Source organism: Cyanistes caeruleus, chromosome 1 (assembly GCF_971803275.1).
Source record: "Cyanistes caeruleus chromosome 1, bCyaCae1.hap1.1, whole genome shotgun sequence".
Taxonomy (NCBI): domain Eukaryota; kingdom Metazoa; phylum Chordata; class Aves; order Passeriformes; family Paridae; genus Cyanistes; species Cyanistes caeruleus.
In genome coordinates this window covers 14,047,766-14,065,067 of record NC_141701.1, presented here as the reverse complement: position 1 = coordinate 14,065,067, position 17,302 = coordinate 14,047,766, and the positions used below count along the sequence as shown (strand labels likewise).

Here is a 17,302-nt window from a genome sequence, read left to right as displayed (position 1 = left end):
TGCTGGCCACACTGTTCCTGATCCAGGCCAGGATGCCATTGGCCTTCTTGGCCAGCTGGGCACACACTGCCTCATGTTCAGCCACTGTTGACCAGCACCCTCAGTGCCTTTTCCAAGGGCAGCTTTCCAGCCACCGTCCCCCAGCCTGCAGTGCTGCAGGGGGCTGTTGTGACACCAGTGCAGGACCCAGGACCTGGTCTTGTTGAACATCACACCACTGGCCTTGGCTCACAGACCTAGCTTGTCCAGATCCTTCTGCAGAGCTCTCCTACCCTCCAGTGGATCGACACTCATGCCCAGCTTGGTGTTGTCTGCAAACAGATTCAGGGTGCACTTGATCCTCTCGTTCAGATCATCAATATAGATGTTAAACAGAACTGGCCCTGATACTGTTCCCTGGGGAACACTCTGGGCCCAGCCATCAAGACAGTTTTTTACCCACTGAAGGGTGCACCTGTCCAAGCCACAGGCTTCCAGTTTCTCCAAGAGAATTGTGTAGGAGACAATATCAAAGACTTTGCAAAAGTCCAGGTAAACATTTTCCACATGAGCAGGTCATCCTGTCTTAGGAGATCATGTTGGTCAAGCAGGACCTGACTTCCTTAAACCCATGCTGGATGGGCCTGATCCCCTGGCTGTTCTGCATATGTGATGGCTTGGTGACATGTAGTTGCTCAGGTACTGTCTTCACTGTTTTATAATCTGAACCTTAGCTTAATGCTTATTTTGTTTTCTGCAAACACATATTTTAAAGACTTTTGGCTGTTTTGCTTTAAAATAAAAAATTATCCCCAAACAAAATGACTTTCCTTGAAAAATTTTGAGAGCACACTTGAATGCAACAATGCACTCTGTTAGAAGGAGCAAGATATATATGTAGCATTTTTTGGTCACTGTTAACATTTGACTGATTGCATAGGCCATGCTGAGTAAGTGGAAAGCCACATTAAAATATTCTGGATCTTTCTTTGGGCTATTAAAGGGATGTGCAAGATGTAGAAAGCCTAAACCCAGTAAAAATCCATAGCAACTATGTTCTTCTGGGGGATGGCGGAAACATTTTTCAGTTATGAGAGGGAAAATAAACTAATAGAATATTTTGGGAATTGAAAATCTCTTGTTCAAATACTATTGTTTTGGTTGCTTAAGGCATGATCTTGCCAAGCTTGAAATGGGTTCTGTAGCATCTCAAAACACAAGCTGCAGACTTTTGCATTGCACAGGTGTGTTTGCAATATTGAGACAGTATTATGGAACAATAAAGAATAAAGAATTTGGTAATTTTCCATTTAAGGATATGAAACCCCAGTTCTAAAGGTAAGAAACATGCTTCTTTGTTCTACATTCAAACTGCTGATTTATAAGCAATTGCAAATATTCAAACTAGGAAGCTGCAGACAGAGGCCAAAAGAAGAAAATGCTATTGTGGGAAAACCAATGGTATGACTCAGAGGTCAGACAGACAAGCCAATCTTTTTGAAACATATTGTCATTCATTCTCTAAGGAAAACTTATTTTTCTCAGCAATCTGGGAATACAAGGATTGAAATATCTTTAAAAAAAAAAACCAAAAAACTTCTCAGAACTGATATTTGTTCTCAGTAGACTGCGGACTGTAGGAATCCAGTCTCATGCTAGTCTATAAAATTTGAACAACATGTGCACTATTTTCAACAAATCTTTACACACTCATCATATATTCCTCGAGCATAAATGCCCAGGTAAAAAAGTTTATAGTAAAATAAATGCATACACAAATCAATTAAGGGTGTTTTACCACATCCTTATGATTTTTGTTATTATTCTGGAAGTATTTAAACTTCAAAGATGGATCTTTCTATGAAATTTGTCCTCACCCAGAGCATATCTGAAATGTTATGATGGAAGAGTTGGCTATCCCAGCTATCTGATCTTCCTCTCCATCAAAAGTTGTCACTCTTGGAAGCATATGGTGCAAAAAAACACAGGTACCGATGGTTTATTTATGAGTAAAGCAGTTTGCATGCTAGTTTAAACTGGTGGCAAAGCTAGGTTTGCCCTTGAATGCTGAACTAGAGCAGTCAGGGTGCTGGCACAAGCCCTGTCCTGGTACTGCTGCCCTGGAGGCAAAAGGAGGGCAGCTGGTGTAATGCTTGAATTTCAGTTAGTTTCACCAGAGGACTCCTGCCTGAGCCCTGAGAGTTACTGTCACAGATCAGTTAATCTCAAACACTAAGTCAGGGCAAACTTCTAAAAGCATGGTTCAAAATAGCAACAAGTTTTACTGACAACATTGGCCCTCAATGCATGTGCTGACCTTCCTTATATCCTTCAACATCTCCAGTGTGTTGCTGTTTAGCAACCTACATGACTGCTCATCTATGCCAAAAGTATGATAAAACTACCGAATTCAAAACTAACAAGTCACTTTTTTCCTATTAGCTCATAAAATGTACCAGATGCTTTTTTTTTTTTTAATATCCAAGCTGTGCTGTGCTGAGATTGCCCAAATACAGGTTTCTGTTGACAGAGATGAAAAGTGCATGAATAAACTCACAATGACACATGAGCTGGTATGTGGAACTGTCTTGAAATTCCCATTCCTCCTTGATAAAAGAGTGGCATTTAACCCAGGACATTTAAGCTTTCTCTTTGACAGTTCTATCACTGTGGGGTCTGTGAAGTACAGATTGGAAAGGAAGCAAGTTGGAATCCACTGTCTTCAGTGGGATTCCCTCTGAAATTCCTGCCAAATTTACACCCTTTGGGCAGCATTATTTCAAGGAAGGAATAGAGTCTAGTTCTCAGGATATAAGAAGTACAATTAAATTAACTTACACTTTAGGTTATTGCTAGACCTAGGGCGAATTCGCCCTAGAGATCCAGGCAGCAAAATTATGTCATCCACATTAGTCAGATAGTTGCTTAAAAACTCAGTTCTTTCACAAGTAGTGTCTTCCATCCCTGCAGAGAGAAAATGCAAAATTCATCCACCCTCAAAATAAACAAATTTTCCAGAACAGCAAAAAAATGGAGACCCCTATGTATTACTTCATTTTGGATGACTAATCTTGTACTTTACAGCCATCTCATTCCAACATAATACACTGGTAGGACTCAAACTAGGAGTGCCTATGTGAGAGAAATACCAGTCTCAGCATTGTAGGAATAGTCACCACATACACCATGTGTGCACTGACTCAACTCCAAATTAAACTCATGGAAAAATCAAAGTCTGTTTCTAGTTTAATGTACTGCTTTGAGGATTATTTCCTTTTAAACAAATGATTTTAAGAGGAATAGCACACAAAAGGTATTGTCTGTTGGTGGTCTGTTCTAAGGCAGCCGCAGATAAACAATTTTCTCTTGCAGATATTTGTGGTGGGGAGGAATGCACTGCCAGCCACAGGAGGTTCTCAGCACAAAACTGCCACCCCTAGAAATCCTTCCTGACCCTTACCCTTCTCTACCCACAGCCAGAAATAAGGCATATGCCATTTTATTGCTGATGTAGCAGTTCATGTGAGAATGTCAGGAGTAAAGATCCAAAATTAAGAGGACCTTTGGTGGCATTGCTAAAAAAGTTATACAAATCCAGGTTTTCCTTTAACAAAATTTATTTTTCTTTTTATCTTTGCTAATATTTACTATTTCCTGTATCACCAAGTTTATTCTAATGTTTGAAGGAATAAGACCAAATAATATCTGTGCTTTTAGGTGACTACATCTGACTATGAAATATCTTTTTACCTCCTTCCTCCATTATTTTGATGACTTTTCCATCTAAGTGGGGAACGGAACAGTCTTACATTCCATAGATATAAGAAAGATATTCCAGTCTTTCTTCTAATAGGGTAACTTAACTCACTAATTGCCATGAAAATGCCTCAGTCTCGAGTCCTGTTGTTCTTATGTGCAGGAGAACAAGGCTATTGAATTTTTTATTCCATAAAAACTGAAAAGAAGATTACCCTAGGCAAAATAAATCCCTCCAAAGCTCTCCAAATAAGAGTTACATTTGGATGTGGTATCAGATACACCAAGATTTTTAAAGCTCTGAGTAAATAAATAAATATCCAGATCACTGTTATGAAAGAGAAGTGTCCCTCCATGACAATTAACAGATGAGCTGAGTGGCCAGTCCACACCAACTGGCTTTTTTGGGGAGAGTTAAACTACCAGAAAAAAGATCAGCACAAAAATATCTTAAATGGAACTTTGATTTAGGTTACCTATTATATTTACAGCTACATTGCTTAAGCATTTATCTTCTGATAAATATTATGGTTTAAAATTTACCATGATCACCAACAAATATAACATTGACACATCGATGTAGTTTCAACTGTTTCAGTCCATCCATTAGCTGTCCTACTGTCTTGTCAATCTCTCTCAGGGGATTCACCATCATCTGTATAAATATTGAGAAGGAAAAAAAAAAAAGTTTATTCTGTAGTTGCAGTGTTCATACTTCTACAAATGGGGGTCCTTTGGCAAAACTCTGATGAAAAAATCATCCAGGTCAAGAGGCAAAGCCTTGGCTGAGCTGTTACTCCTGCAATTATTGTACCATTTCCTTTTGTATATCCACACCATGATTTCATCATGAGAAAGCTCTGCTGAGATGCTGACACAAGACAGCCAAAGTTCTTTATGGCTGATCCTAGGCCTCCCATGAACATGTCTACAGTTGGTAAAACAATGTGTAGGCAGCAGAAAAACACATGTGACTTTGGGGTCCAGTTTGTTTCTTAGAGATAGAAAGCAGTGCTTTTAAAAGAAAACAGTATTTTATGTGAATGGCTTAGTCAAAAAATGAACATGAAATGAAGCTTTAGACTTGGGATTCACATGCCAAGTCACTTAAAGAAATTCACTTCAAAGGACATCTGATGCCAGGATGACAACTTGCACATCACTTGAGTAGCACATGGGGCTCAGAGGGAGCGTTCTTCAGCTTCAAAGCCAAGAGTTTCCAACAACTCAAAAGACAGGCCTGGCAAAATTGTCAGCAGGCCCCAGAGGACACAGATACTGTACTGTGATTTCTTAATTTAAATTTATTTTTCATTAAAAAACAAAACACAAAGCCACAAACAAGCAAACAAACAAAAATCAGAAAAATGCAAGAGCAGGACTATGTTTTCAGCCTTAAGAAAATGAAATATTTTTTACCAGATGGCACAGAGAGGGGAAAAGTAAGATTTTAGGCAGAGGACTCATTTTGTTTTGATTTTGAGAAGAAAACATTTGTTGTCACTATATGGCAACTTCTTCCTCAATTATCTGTTTGATTTGGCTGGTTCAAGTATCCACAATAAAAAATCCTCCCAATGACAAACAGAATGATAACAAATGCTGGATGAGAGAAAATTAGATTTTGGCAGAATTTTCCAAAATAAACACCGTGTTACTGTGACCCAGAAAGAGGTGGTTCAGAAATTCTCCCTCTGCCTGAGTCATTAAGGGATAGATGTTAAATGAGTCTGCTAGGTTACGAGACAGGAAATGTCAACTCCCACGTGGCACTATAAATACACAGAGGAGGGACTTACAGGAGGAGGAATCACGGTGGGGAACAGGAGGAACAATTTCTGCAACATATGGAAGTGGTTCAGACAAAGGGTGAAATTTTGAAATCTTTTAATTCAGGAAAGCCTAAGTAGTCACTCAAGTTAAAACTTTGAAATCCTTCAAGTTTGGAAAAAAAGAAAATTGTCTGTTTCAGCATTCTTTCACTCTCCAATACAAAGAGCTGCTTCTACTAATGGGAATACAATTTTTATGAAAGTCTATTTATATTGTGTCAATCATATAAGGATATACAACTTTTACTCAGAATCCAAGGCATATTCAAGGAAGCTGGAAATCCAGAGTTCCCATTAATTTTTACTTTAGTCAGCAAGCTTAAGTTTTCTTTTAAAAAATGATAATGGTGATAAAAAGATAGAGCAACAATAATTCAAAGATTTCAAGTCATAGTTCTGTTTAGCTACTCTCTTCAGCAATCTGACTTCCTCTTACAGTTCCCCCCAGATGTAACTTTCAAAGATCTATTGGCAAACAGATAAAGCTGTTGCATAAACCTTTCTTCACCTAATATCAAGACTTTGTAAGACTGTGCAGAACCATTTTATCTTCCAATATTTGTAGATCTCTGGGTTGATGCTACAATAAAGAGTTTTATAACCTTGTGATAGTGCTGTGTGTGGGATCCAAAATATACAAAAAAAAGCCTGGCTTCTCTCACAAGTTTTCCCATAGAAGTCTGATTAGAAAGAAGGAAGGAAGGAAGAATCTTACTTTTAAATTTGTTTTAATAAGTGGTAGAATGCATCCTGTACTGCATTTTATTGATGTCAAACAGCATCAAAATATTAACTTGCAGATACAATGGCAACTACTGCGTAATAGTAGAGGTTTTTTTCTGAAATAATGGTGTCAAATTTTCACAGTTGACTTTCCAGAAAAAGTTTTTTAGGGGTAAGTTTAGATCATCTTTTCATTCAGAGAAAGAAAGGCAAAAAAAAGAGCAATATATGTTCATGTCACTAGGAATGTTATTTCTACTCTATTTCATGTCAGCTTGGAATGGCAAATCAGCGAGTCATAGCAGTATCATCCATAGCAGTAATTAGCTCTCCTCTCAGGTAAATCTTAAAATCTTAAAAGTACTCTGAGAAATTCCTGGGGGTCTATATATGATTTTTTTGCATGTCCCTGTCTGCCATGTTTTTACACTTAAATAATGTGCCTCAAAATAACTCTTTGAAGTTTAACTGTGCAACAAGTCAACATTCCCACAAAAAAAAACTCTTGAGAAGAATGTTTATAGCCTCTTCTAGGACACTGTGAAGTGTAAAGGCTTTTGTTTCTAGCTTAAAGGAGAAATATATAGATTGTTAGTGCCAGGTGGATAAAGACAGTACACTAAGGAATACTCTTCATCCAGTTGCGCTTTTTCCTAATGAAGCAATTTATATTTGATGTTTTCCTTGTGAAAACAGACTTACACACCACCTCTTGCAAATACAACATTCAGAAATCCAGCAATAAAATTCCTTATCCTCCAAAGTAACAAAATTACTTTAAAATGTGTATTTTGAAAACAAGTGTTCTTTCCCTTTTAGATTTTATTAGTTTCTTTTTCAGGACATTTCCACAACCATGAGGACTAGACACAAAACCTCAAATAATCACCATGTTCCCATGAGCTGGAAGTTAATGGAGGCTGCAACATATTGCAGAACTTGTAATAACTGAGAAAGTTTAGCAGCAGTGGTAGTGTCTTCCCAGAGATTTTTCTGACACTGCCTCCAGCTAATGGCTGGATTTAAAAAATATAGAGATCATAAAGATAACTCTTCCTAGTGCAAACAGTCTGAAACAAGAAAAACACAGGTCCCAGCAGGCTTGGTCTGGTTTGGCTGCTCTCCTCTGGGTCCTTCAGTACATTTATAAAAGTTTTGGCTGCAAAATCCCAACCTGAAGCATGGCGTGAACTCCCAAGTTGAAAAAAATAAAGACAGCATAGTGCCCAAAAAGTGGCACTTCCATCATAAATTTTTGTAACTTACTTTCTTCCGACGAGTTTCCGTAGAATATTGATCCACTCTATGTACTTTTCTTCTTTTCTTTGGAGCTGCAACTGGTCTTTCCTGTCTCCTCTTAGGAGGAAGCTTTCTCTTAGGTCTCTTAGGCGGAGTAAGAGGGGAGCCATAACTACTCTCCTGTACTGGCAGGGAGAGATGTCTGGACTCAGAAAAAAAGCCTGCCTCAACTCACATCAGATAGTAAAGCTACCTGTGTCAGAGAATCCTGAAGCATAAATGCTATGACCTTATCAAATATTTAGGCTTTTGGACAATTTAGGATCTCTCCCCTTATAAGGAGGAATTCACCAAATTGTACTAAAAGCAGAACAGCAGTTACAAGAGCAGACAGCATAAAAGCAAATTAAATTGGTGTTTCAAAAGATAGGTGGGGCTTCTGTGTTTGAAAATACATAGTTATATAGGGGATATTAGTTATCAAATATTAATTCACTAGTATTATTGAGATTTAAGTTAATTTAAATTACAGCAAAATTAATTGCACACAACTTAATGAGTGTCCAGGGTAGAGTAGTGGTGGAAATGCAACATTTCACTTGAATGACAGTTCAGGTATGAGTATTAGAGGCTGTCCAGTCTCAATGACTTCTGCAAGGTTTCCCACACCAACATTTTGGCTGAATTAGTGACATCAAGTACCCTCATCCATAGTACTACCACTACTGTGTGCCAGACCCTGCACCTCACTGAAGTCACCAAAACCCCATTTGCCAGTATTTGGGGTCTGCAGATCAGAGGTGAAACGCAGTTAAATGAAGCTCATATCCTTCAGATTAGCTGGGTGGGGCACACTGGTGTCAGTGCATGAGAAATCTACCTGCTCACCTGCCTTATTACCAGCTTTATGGGCATTTTGAGAATTGAATTTTCTAGCAGCTTCAGTGTGGCATCTCACTGGGTAATGTCATTGTTCCTAAATGCACAGTTACCTAGGATAGACAGTCCCATTAATCAACCTGCTTGTAGTCTTAAACTGTCCCACTCTCACTGACTTTAACACAACTCACAGACTCTTGGCACTGCTCAGATGGTGTGAGAGGAGCTGACAGGTGACACCTAGCAGGAGATAAACCACAATCTGCAATGGAGCACGCTGAGTGGGCTGGGGGAGAGTTGGACATTTATAAAGCTATTTAAGTTCTATGTACTTAGGCAGCTTCTGCCAGTTGTTGAGTTACAGAGCCCCATAACCAGGGAAGGGGAAGAAGGGGATGTTACCATCTGCCATGCTGTTTCATTGCTTCCAACGCAAGCAGCTGGAAAGGAGATTCTAGTCCAGTCTCATTCGTCTTTCTCCAGAAAGGCATTTTAATAAAGCAGCACCAGAGTTTTCTGTTTTTAAAACGCTTCAAGCTTTGTGCAGTCCTGATGAGAGGAGCGGCAGGGAAAGGAAGGATTCTCATTTTACTGTCTCTGAATTGGCTCAGACAGAGCTCCACAATGCCAGAAACACGCGAGCACAGGAGACCCAGGTCTGAACACTGAAGTGACTGTCTCAAGACAGCATGTTAGAGGAGCAGCAGAAATGGCTTAGCGCTGCCAGACTTCAATTTATTTTAGAGCTCTTATGGTAGTATATTTCTAGAATATTTTATATTAAAAAAACAGCCAGGGGAAAAAAAAAAAAAAAAGCCAAGTTCTTATTAACCAGCCAATTCTTAGTCTTGCTTGAGAAGAGTCAGAACGAGTTATGGGGGAGGGAACCGAATCCCTCCCCTCTTACAGAAGGAAACTATAACATCACAAGGGTAACTAGCCAGCCAAAGCTTTGCTTCTTGACCTGGATGGACCAACCTACCAGAGTTCAACTGCAGAAGCACAGAAGGAAAGAAAAAAAAAAAAGAAAAGGCAGAAGTAAATTAAAAGCAAGCATATATTTTATAACTCCCATAACTGCTCCTGGAAACATAACAGAACCCACTGAAATACCTCCTAAAATGTTTTTAAAGAAAAAACAAAAAAAATAACACAAAACACCCCCACCCCAAAGCAAAAAAAAAAAAATAAAATCCCACCAAACCAAATCAAACCAAAAAATCCCACCAAACCCCAAAACCTAGACAATCAACTCATTTACACTGAAGTTCATGCTAGTGGATATGCAAAGTTACACTTGTGGAGACTAGCTATATTATCAATTCCATTTATATAAAAAACACTGGCAATTCACCAATAAATTTTAAGTATATCTAAGTCTCTTTGCTTCTTGCTTTAACACACTCTGCACATAGGCTTCTGATGCCATTAGACCTCTGAGATTGTACATTTAAAATAAATTTAGAATACTATTTTATATAATAAGCTCAAATAAATATTCTAATAAAGATTTGGAGGTTTTCAACATAAAAAGCTATTCCTCAAACTACTAACTGCAGTAAGAAAAATCAGCATGAAATATTCACTCTTCAAAATAAATAAGAAGTCCATTGTAAATGTAATGCTGAGTTGTTACATGCTTGTTTTCAAATATTTCATATTGCTTGGTAGATTTGCCTTTGCATGAAGAAAAATGGTCAGTAATACTCCAAATGTCTAACTGATGGCAGCCATATACAAGAAAAAATATATTTCACAGGAAGTCATGCTCTTGGTATCAAGGAATTAGCTAAAAGGGATCCTTTTGAGGACTTTCTACCAGATGATGTAAATTTCATAGCTCCTAATAATTATATTGAAACCCAGTGTCAAGAGACACAATATAAAATACTTCCTCTAGCTTTTCTATCCCGAAACCAGGCCCCTAGCAAACCTCAGCATCTGTGTACTTACACATCTGTATTCGTTTACTTACATCTCCATTCACAAAGTTTGGTCCACTGTTTGAAGTGCAAACCCAGACATGCTCTTCTGCTAACTCATCTGTTCTCAATTTGCTAAAAATTGATTTCATGGTCTTCTTGTGTTTAATACAAATGACATAAAACTATCTATTTGTAAAACTCTCATAAGATATTAATTCACACATATTAAGAGCTGAAGCTTTGCCTTGCAATTAGAGATCAACCTTCATATGACCATCCACAAAAACCCCCATACAGGAAGAGCCTTTGGGGGCTTTTTGCTTTTTTAAAGTTTTTTCCTGTTATGACCTCTTTGCCATACTTCACTTTTTAGACTCTTGTAATTAACCTGAAACTAGATTGCCATATTGGTTGGATGCTAAGCAGATTTGTTAAACAACCCAATTTAAAGAACATTTTCAATGTCACCATCTTAACATTCCCCTTTTAAGTCCATGTAAAAAGCTCCACAATTCTGTTCATAAGGAAGTGGCTGTATCCAGATAAATAAAAAATATTAACACTGCTTCTCTTTGCTTTCTTGTCCCATCAAGAACAGCCACCAGATGTAAACCAAACAAATAAGAAACTACTGCTGGGTACCTGGCTGCTCAAGGAGATCGGCATTGCCTTCCAGAGAGGGTAGGCATCTGATTTACTCCTCACTTTTTAAAGATTGCAAACATTTGTTTATCCTTTGAAAATCTTACATTAAAAACTCTTGATGTCTTGTGATGGGAAACTGCAGGCATGCATTTGCACTGAAACTAGGGGACCTTTGCAAGATGTCAGACATCACTGGAAATGCCAGATCCCAGCCACTTGAAGCAGGATATTTGAGTACAGCATTTGCTTTCCCTCCCCACATATCCCTGACAAGTGCATTATCTTTAAGTTCTTGTCACCTGGACAGTGTTGTCAGGGGAAACAACACCCATCAGTCCCAGCCAGCTACACAAAGTCAAACAAGAGGTTAAACTACTGCAGCATGTTGCACGTAATTTTTCATTAAAATGCCTTATGGTGCTTTAAAACTTTTTCCAAACTCAACAGCATGGGCCTGAGGGAACAGTATTGGAAAAGCTTTCTGAACCCCTGTAGGGCCTATATGAAACTGGAACTAGCAGCCTTTTATATTTCCTGACAGACTGGAATTATTACTTTGGCTACTGCTGGCTGTCAGCTTTTAAGAAAGCTTCTTTCTTCTCTGCATTTTATCTCAATATTTTATGTATTATATTTTAATTACTTTTCAGAAGGATAAACTGTTAGAGTAAAGTTGAATTATGCTGTTGCACACAAATATACTCCTGTCTTTGCCAAATAAATCTTTCCATTTGCATTATCATATCACACTGAGAAATAGCTTCCTGAAAGGCACTAAAGCAGATCCCTCTCTCAGAAGTGAATTTTACACGATAAATCCTATAGAAGATAATTTTTTTTTCTCTGACAGAGGTGAAGAACACTGCAGAAATAGGTGGGAAAAAAAGTTGATAAAAATGTTACTCCTGAGCAGCATCAATATTTCTGGGAAAAAAAAAAAAGTATTAGAGACACCTGCTTTTTCTGTAGTAAAAAATAAATCTGTGCTAACCTCTGAGTTGAAAGGACCATATCTGTGGCCAGCAGCATCTGGTTGCTCAGAGTAGAAGGCATAAACATAAGGCCTAAAAGAAAGAAAGGTCTTGTTCAGGTTAGCTTTCTTTTGACAGCACCACAAAAACACAGGCTAGCCAGGTCAAGTCAAATCGAGCCAGCTTTCCAGTGAGACTTAGCTCAGTGGAAAAAGAACTGTTTCTCAGGCAGAGAATCCTACAATTATTAGCAGTTCTTTGTTTCCATGGTATGATTAGTTGTTTTGCAGCTTTATTAGACACAAGAACACATGCAAGGAGACACATGGGGTACCACCTGAGGACACATACTTATTCTAAACATTGTAGGAGAAATCACAACAGCAGCTTGCCTGAGCCTTGCAGCAGCATGTGGGAACTTGTGTAGTAGAACCCAGTCATAATTAAAATCTTAACATTTTCCTAGTGCTCAATGTTCAGTTCTACAACTGCCATTGCCTGTAAGGTTGTTAAACTATATTAGGCTCATTAGGATAAGAACAACCCAAGTTAATCCATGTAACTGCATGCTTTTTGATAAAAAATAAATTCATACCCTACATTTTTTTGGAAGAATCAAACTGCTGATGGTTAAAAGTTGATATGAAAAAACCCCCAAAACCCAAATCAGACAAAGGAAAAAACCCCAAATCCCAAAGAACTCACACTAAATGCAAAACCCAAACAAATCCTTAAATCAGAGATGGCTTGTAACAGACAAAAACAAATTTCAGAATTAAATTTTTGTTTGCTCTTCAGGCTGCTTATAAAGAGAAGACAAACTAGCAGTTATCCAACAGCAGATGACAACAAGTGAATTACCTTTCATTGTCTGGAAGGGTTAACCACTGAAGTATTGTTAATATTCTGCGTTCATGGGGGATGACACTGGACCACAAAATACAAAGATATACATTGTTATCACAGAATACTAAAAACATCAACAAAATGTTTGAATGGACAGAATTTATTATTAATATAATGTATCATAATTGCATAACTTGCTTTCAGCATGCTGTATCTTCCTTGTTGCTTAAAACTGATTCTTAATTTGCAAACAGAATCACATCAGACCTCCTAAATGTCTACTTACTTCACAAGAAAGATGATTAAAAGTTCACAAATGTAATCAGAACTCAAAGCAGTAAATCTACCTCTTCAAGCAGGAGTGAATAAAAAATTATTAAAAATAAATAAAAATAAACAAAAAATATTCACTCCTCTTCTAAGGAATGAATGAAAGATCCATTCTGGCAGCTTTCACCCAGATTAAACTTTCAGTATGTTGCCACTGGATAGCTGGAATGGGTAAAATCCACTATATTGCTCACATCAGTACAGATTCAAAAGAACACCCTGCTCTGGTAGTCCTTTTTCCTGTTTACAGACACTGGAAAAATTTCCATTGCCTTAACAGCAGCTACTGAGAGCTAGGCTGGTGTGAATCAGAACAGAGCCATCTGAAACACCAGGCCAGCAGCACAGGGACTTCTCACCCTGCAGAACAGACCCTTCCTTTACTGTTTGTACAGTGATGGCCATTCTCACTCGGCTGTTGAGGCCAAGTTCACACTATGAGAATAACTAACCTTAGAAGCAGCAGTTAAAATTCCAAATATCTCATTTTAGGAAAGCTCTGCAGGTCAGTGACCACACAGTCATTTTAATACAGTGGCACACTCAGTCCAGAATCCATTAGATCAATAGCAGAATCCCAAGGCAGGTATCAAACACTACCATCAGTCACCACAGTGAACTGAATTCAGCACTCTTTGGAAACCACTGGCAGAGAAATGGAGATGGCAGCAGCCATTTGGAAATACCTTTGTTTTTAATGCCTTGTAGACAAACAGTAGACCTCAGTCTCCAACTACACAGAGAACTTTTGGTTATAAAAAAAAAACCATAAAAATGAGAATTGATATTAAAATTTGCAAACAAGGCAAAATTTTAAACTGGAATAATAATTTTGGGTACCATCTAATTTTTATAATTTTATCAACTGTGCACTATGAAAAAAAATCCATTATTTCAACAACTCATTTCTGACTAAAATCTTTTGAAAACCTTGTTTTCCTGAAAGAGTCTGCCTGAAAATGTTCCCAAATATATTCTGTGCACTGAACGAAATAATGCAGTTTTAAGGCATTTATATTTCAATCATACATGAACTGGCTGCTTCACTCCCTTGCTAGAGCCATTCATATAACCTGTCCTTGGCTGCCTTTTTTACATTCTATATCCCCAAGCATGAATTGGCCAGGGTGTTTATGTAGACTATGTAGCTACAGAGCTTAGGAATCACATTAATTTGTTTGGTTTGCAGAACACTGGAGTGGAGCTCTGTCAGAATTCATCTTGCAAGCCTAAACCTATCATCAGCTTGGGGTGTGATTTATTATTCACTCCACATACTTTATGATATTTAAAACAGTAAAATGTATTATTTTTAAAGGAATCACAAGAAAAAATAGTCAAAACCCCTTATTACTTCAGTCTTGTAGCTTAAACATTGTCTTTGCTCCTGCAATCCTGCCAGAAACTGTAACAGAAACACTGATCTACATGAATTCCTCAAAAATTATTAAAATTCATTCATTTTTGTTTGTGAAGATATATTTTAGTGGGGACAACGGAAAATAAGTTGGAATCATTAGATTAGACAATCATTAGACAAGAGAACAAACAGCAAAGGTCCTCAAAGCTGCCTCTTGGGAAAGGGAAATGGGATATCTTGCTCAAAGGACAGGCTGTATTGTAAAATGAAAGAACCAGACTGTTAAGTTGGTGATGTCAATTGACATAAGAGGACAATAAGAATCTTCCACACTCAGAAGACTAAGAAACATTGCTGCCAATACTAAGGGAGCAAAAAAACCCACATTTTAAAATGAAAGACAGTAATTTTTCACATGGTAACACATCTTCTCTTTAAACAACTGTTTAGTCAGTACCTGAATCTAAAGCAGCAAACCATAGCATCAGCTTTAGTTATCAGAAACATTGCAAAAATGAAACAATAGAGGGTTACAGGTAGAGTCTCCAATCTACTCAATGCTTAGAGAAAGGAAAACTTAATAAACACTAACATTGAATTAATTCTGAATTATTAGTTAAAAATCTCTAGAAAACAGAAGGTACTTACATAGACCAGAAGAACGTGCCAGCTTTCACCCCTTGCTTGGCTGCAGTAATCCAAATCTAATGAGGAAAATATAAGAGGATTAGAATGTGCTCAGATCTCTAATGACTCACTGAAATCAAAAGAAAATGTTTTCAAGACACATTATTCTACCCAGAGCCTAGAATTGAAAATTGCAGTTTTCAGCCTCGGCTCTAATTTGAAAACAAGGAGTGACAAACCTATGAAAACTCTGTAGCAGTGGGTCAGCTGCTGTGCTGTAGACTTTCACCCCTAAATCTCTATGTTGCTTTTAATTAAAAGCACGAAGTTTCATGGCCAGGAATTCCTCCAGTATTTAATTTCATTTTCAAAACCCAGCCACTACTCACCTGACCCATTTAGGTTCAGGTTCCGGAGGATACTCAACTAGAAAGGAAAATACCTTAACACTAACCAGTATCTGCATAAGTGTCCCTCTTCCCAGTATCCTACAATCAGTAGCCATCAACAGAAAATGTGTTAAAAGAGAGCAAATAGGCCATAGAGAGTGACGAGGTGTTAAGACTGCAGGGAAGGACACTTTCCTACACAGATGTTTAAGAACTTCGTGAGCTCACCCGATGGGGTGATGGAAATGATGGAAAAATCTCCGTGAAAGTTTCAAACCCTTTTTTCAATACTTCAGGTCCCTTGTATTTTTCTAGCTATAAATCAGTTTGCAGCAGAAAGTTCTGCAATGTAGTTACACACTCCATGAGTGTATTTTTAATTTTTCTTGGTTTAAAACCTGCTGGTTTTCAGTGGGGTTAGGGTGCATTCTTATACTTTGAAACAGGTTATTAATTCTTTCTCTTCCCACTTCTATACAATATGCATGATACTCCCCTCTATTTATTCCTTTTCAAAGACAAGCTTGTTTGATCTTTTTCTAAGGAAAGCTATACTATACTCCTGATTATCCTCATCACCCTCTTTCTCTTTTCTATCCTTTGACTCCATGCAAGGCAGGAGAATGAGAACGTTGGAACATCAGAAAGGTCCATAATCAAGGAAAGCAAACAATGAGTTTGTAGCTCTATGGAAGTAAATTTCTCTTGTAAGGAATGATCCAAATTATCTCAAAACTAATTTCAAAAGTGGCAACGGTTTAAAGGCCAGCACTTTGTATAGAGCTAGATTATTTCCTCCCATTATTTATGCACACTGAAATGTATAAATTTCCTAAGGAGTTAAGACAAAATGTAGCTGACTTACATAATAATTTCAGTTTTTTGTTTATTTTAAATCAACTCTTTGAAAATACATTCAAAAGCCCTTTATCTTACTCAAGCATGCACTATAAACTGTCATCTGGACATGCATCATTCAAATGTAATGCCTGAATTATTCACACATCAATCTTGATTGAGATTGATTTGGCACAGTAATGAAAAATTATTCACACAATGAGGTTATAGTTAACAGCAATTAGATTTGGATACTGTAATGTTATTTATGGGAAAATTGGTCATATTTGCATTTCCACTTCCCTAGACACAATCCTTACCTCTCATCTTCTATTCCACCAAATTTGGCTGGACCCAATCCAATTAAATTAAAATCACAGCTATAAAATTTTAATTTTATATTTATGTTTACATTTTATTCTAACTTTTGGATAATATATCCTCTTTTCCAGTGGAAACTACATCCAGACTAACACTATAGAAACAATGTTTTATGAAATAGGTGCAGCAATATGAGAAGAATGGCCACGGGTTTGGAGCCCACACTTTGTTTTCAGGTTTCTCCTCAAGAATCTGATTTCAGGCTTGGTTCATATTTACACACACTCAAGCTGCCACCAAGCAGGGAGTCCCCCAAATATCTCCCCCAGCCTCTGCATCACCAGCCTTCCACCAGCAACTCAGTTTGCACAGTGACAATGACCACAAGATGATGTGGCTACCAAAAAAAAAAAAAACAAACAAAAAGGCTTTGACTTTATATAGGAATTTGGGGGTTGTAGGTGAATAACAGCAATGTTGTTTTCAATATCTCAGGACACTGAAATTGGAATTTCAAAGGATGCTAGCTCTGATGGGATGGGACCAAAGGATGCAAGTGAACAGGAAAGACACGGAAGCATGCCTACAACCTAGTGACCATATCACTGAGCCCACACACTGCAGTCAGAAACACAACTGCAAT

At 37.7% G+C, this 17,302-nt stretch overlaps 1 protein-coding gene across 8 annotated transcripts in view; it reads right to left on the bottom strand.

Moving 5' to 3' along the window:
- ENPP2 (ectonucleotide pyrophosphatase/phosphodiesterase 2) overlaps nt 1–17,302 on the bottom strand; it is a 72,481-nt gene that overhangs the window by 17,966 nt on the left and 37,213 nt on the right. For 7 of the 8 annotated variants that reach the window (XM_023921423.2, XM_086879674.1, XM_023921420.2 and 4 more), the window contains exons 9-13: nt 15,134–15,189; nt 12,811–12,876; nt 11,970–12,042; nt 4,279–4,390; nt 2,818–2,943 (exon numbers count right to left, since the gene is read on the bottom strand). In XM_023921423.2, coding sequence (XP_023777191.2) covers nt 2,818–2,943; nt 4,279–4,390; nt 11,970–12,042; nt 12,811–12,876; nt 15,134–15,189 — 433 coding nt within the window. Of the gene's footprint in view, nt 1–2,817; nt 2,944–4,278; nt 4,391–7,556; nt 7,710–11,969; nt 12,043–12,810; nt 12,877–15,133; nt 15,190–17,302 lie in introns of all 8 variants that reach the window. The other variant, XM_023921425.2, reaches the window with a different exon arrangement.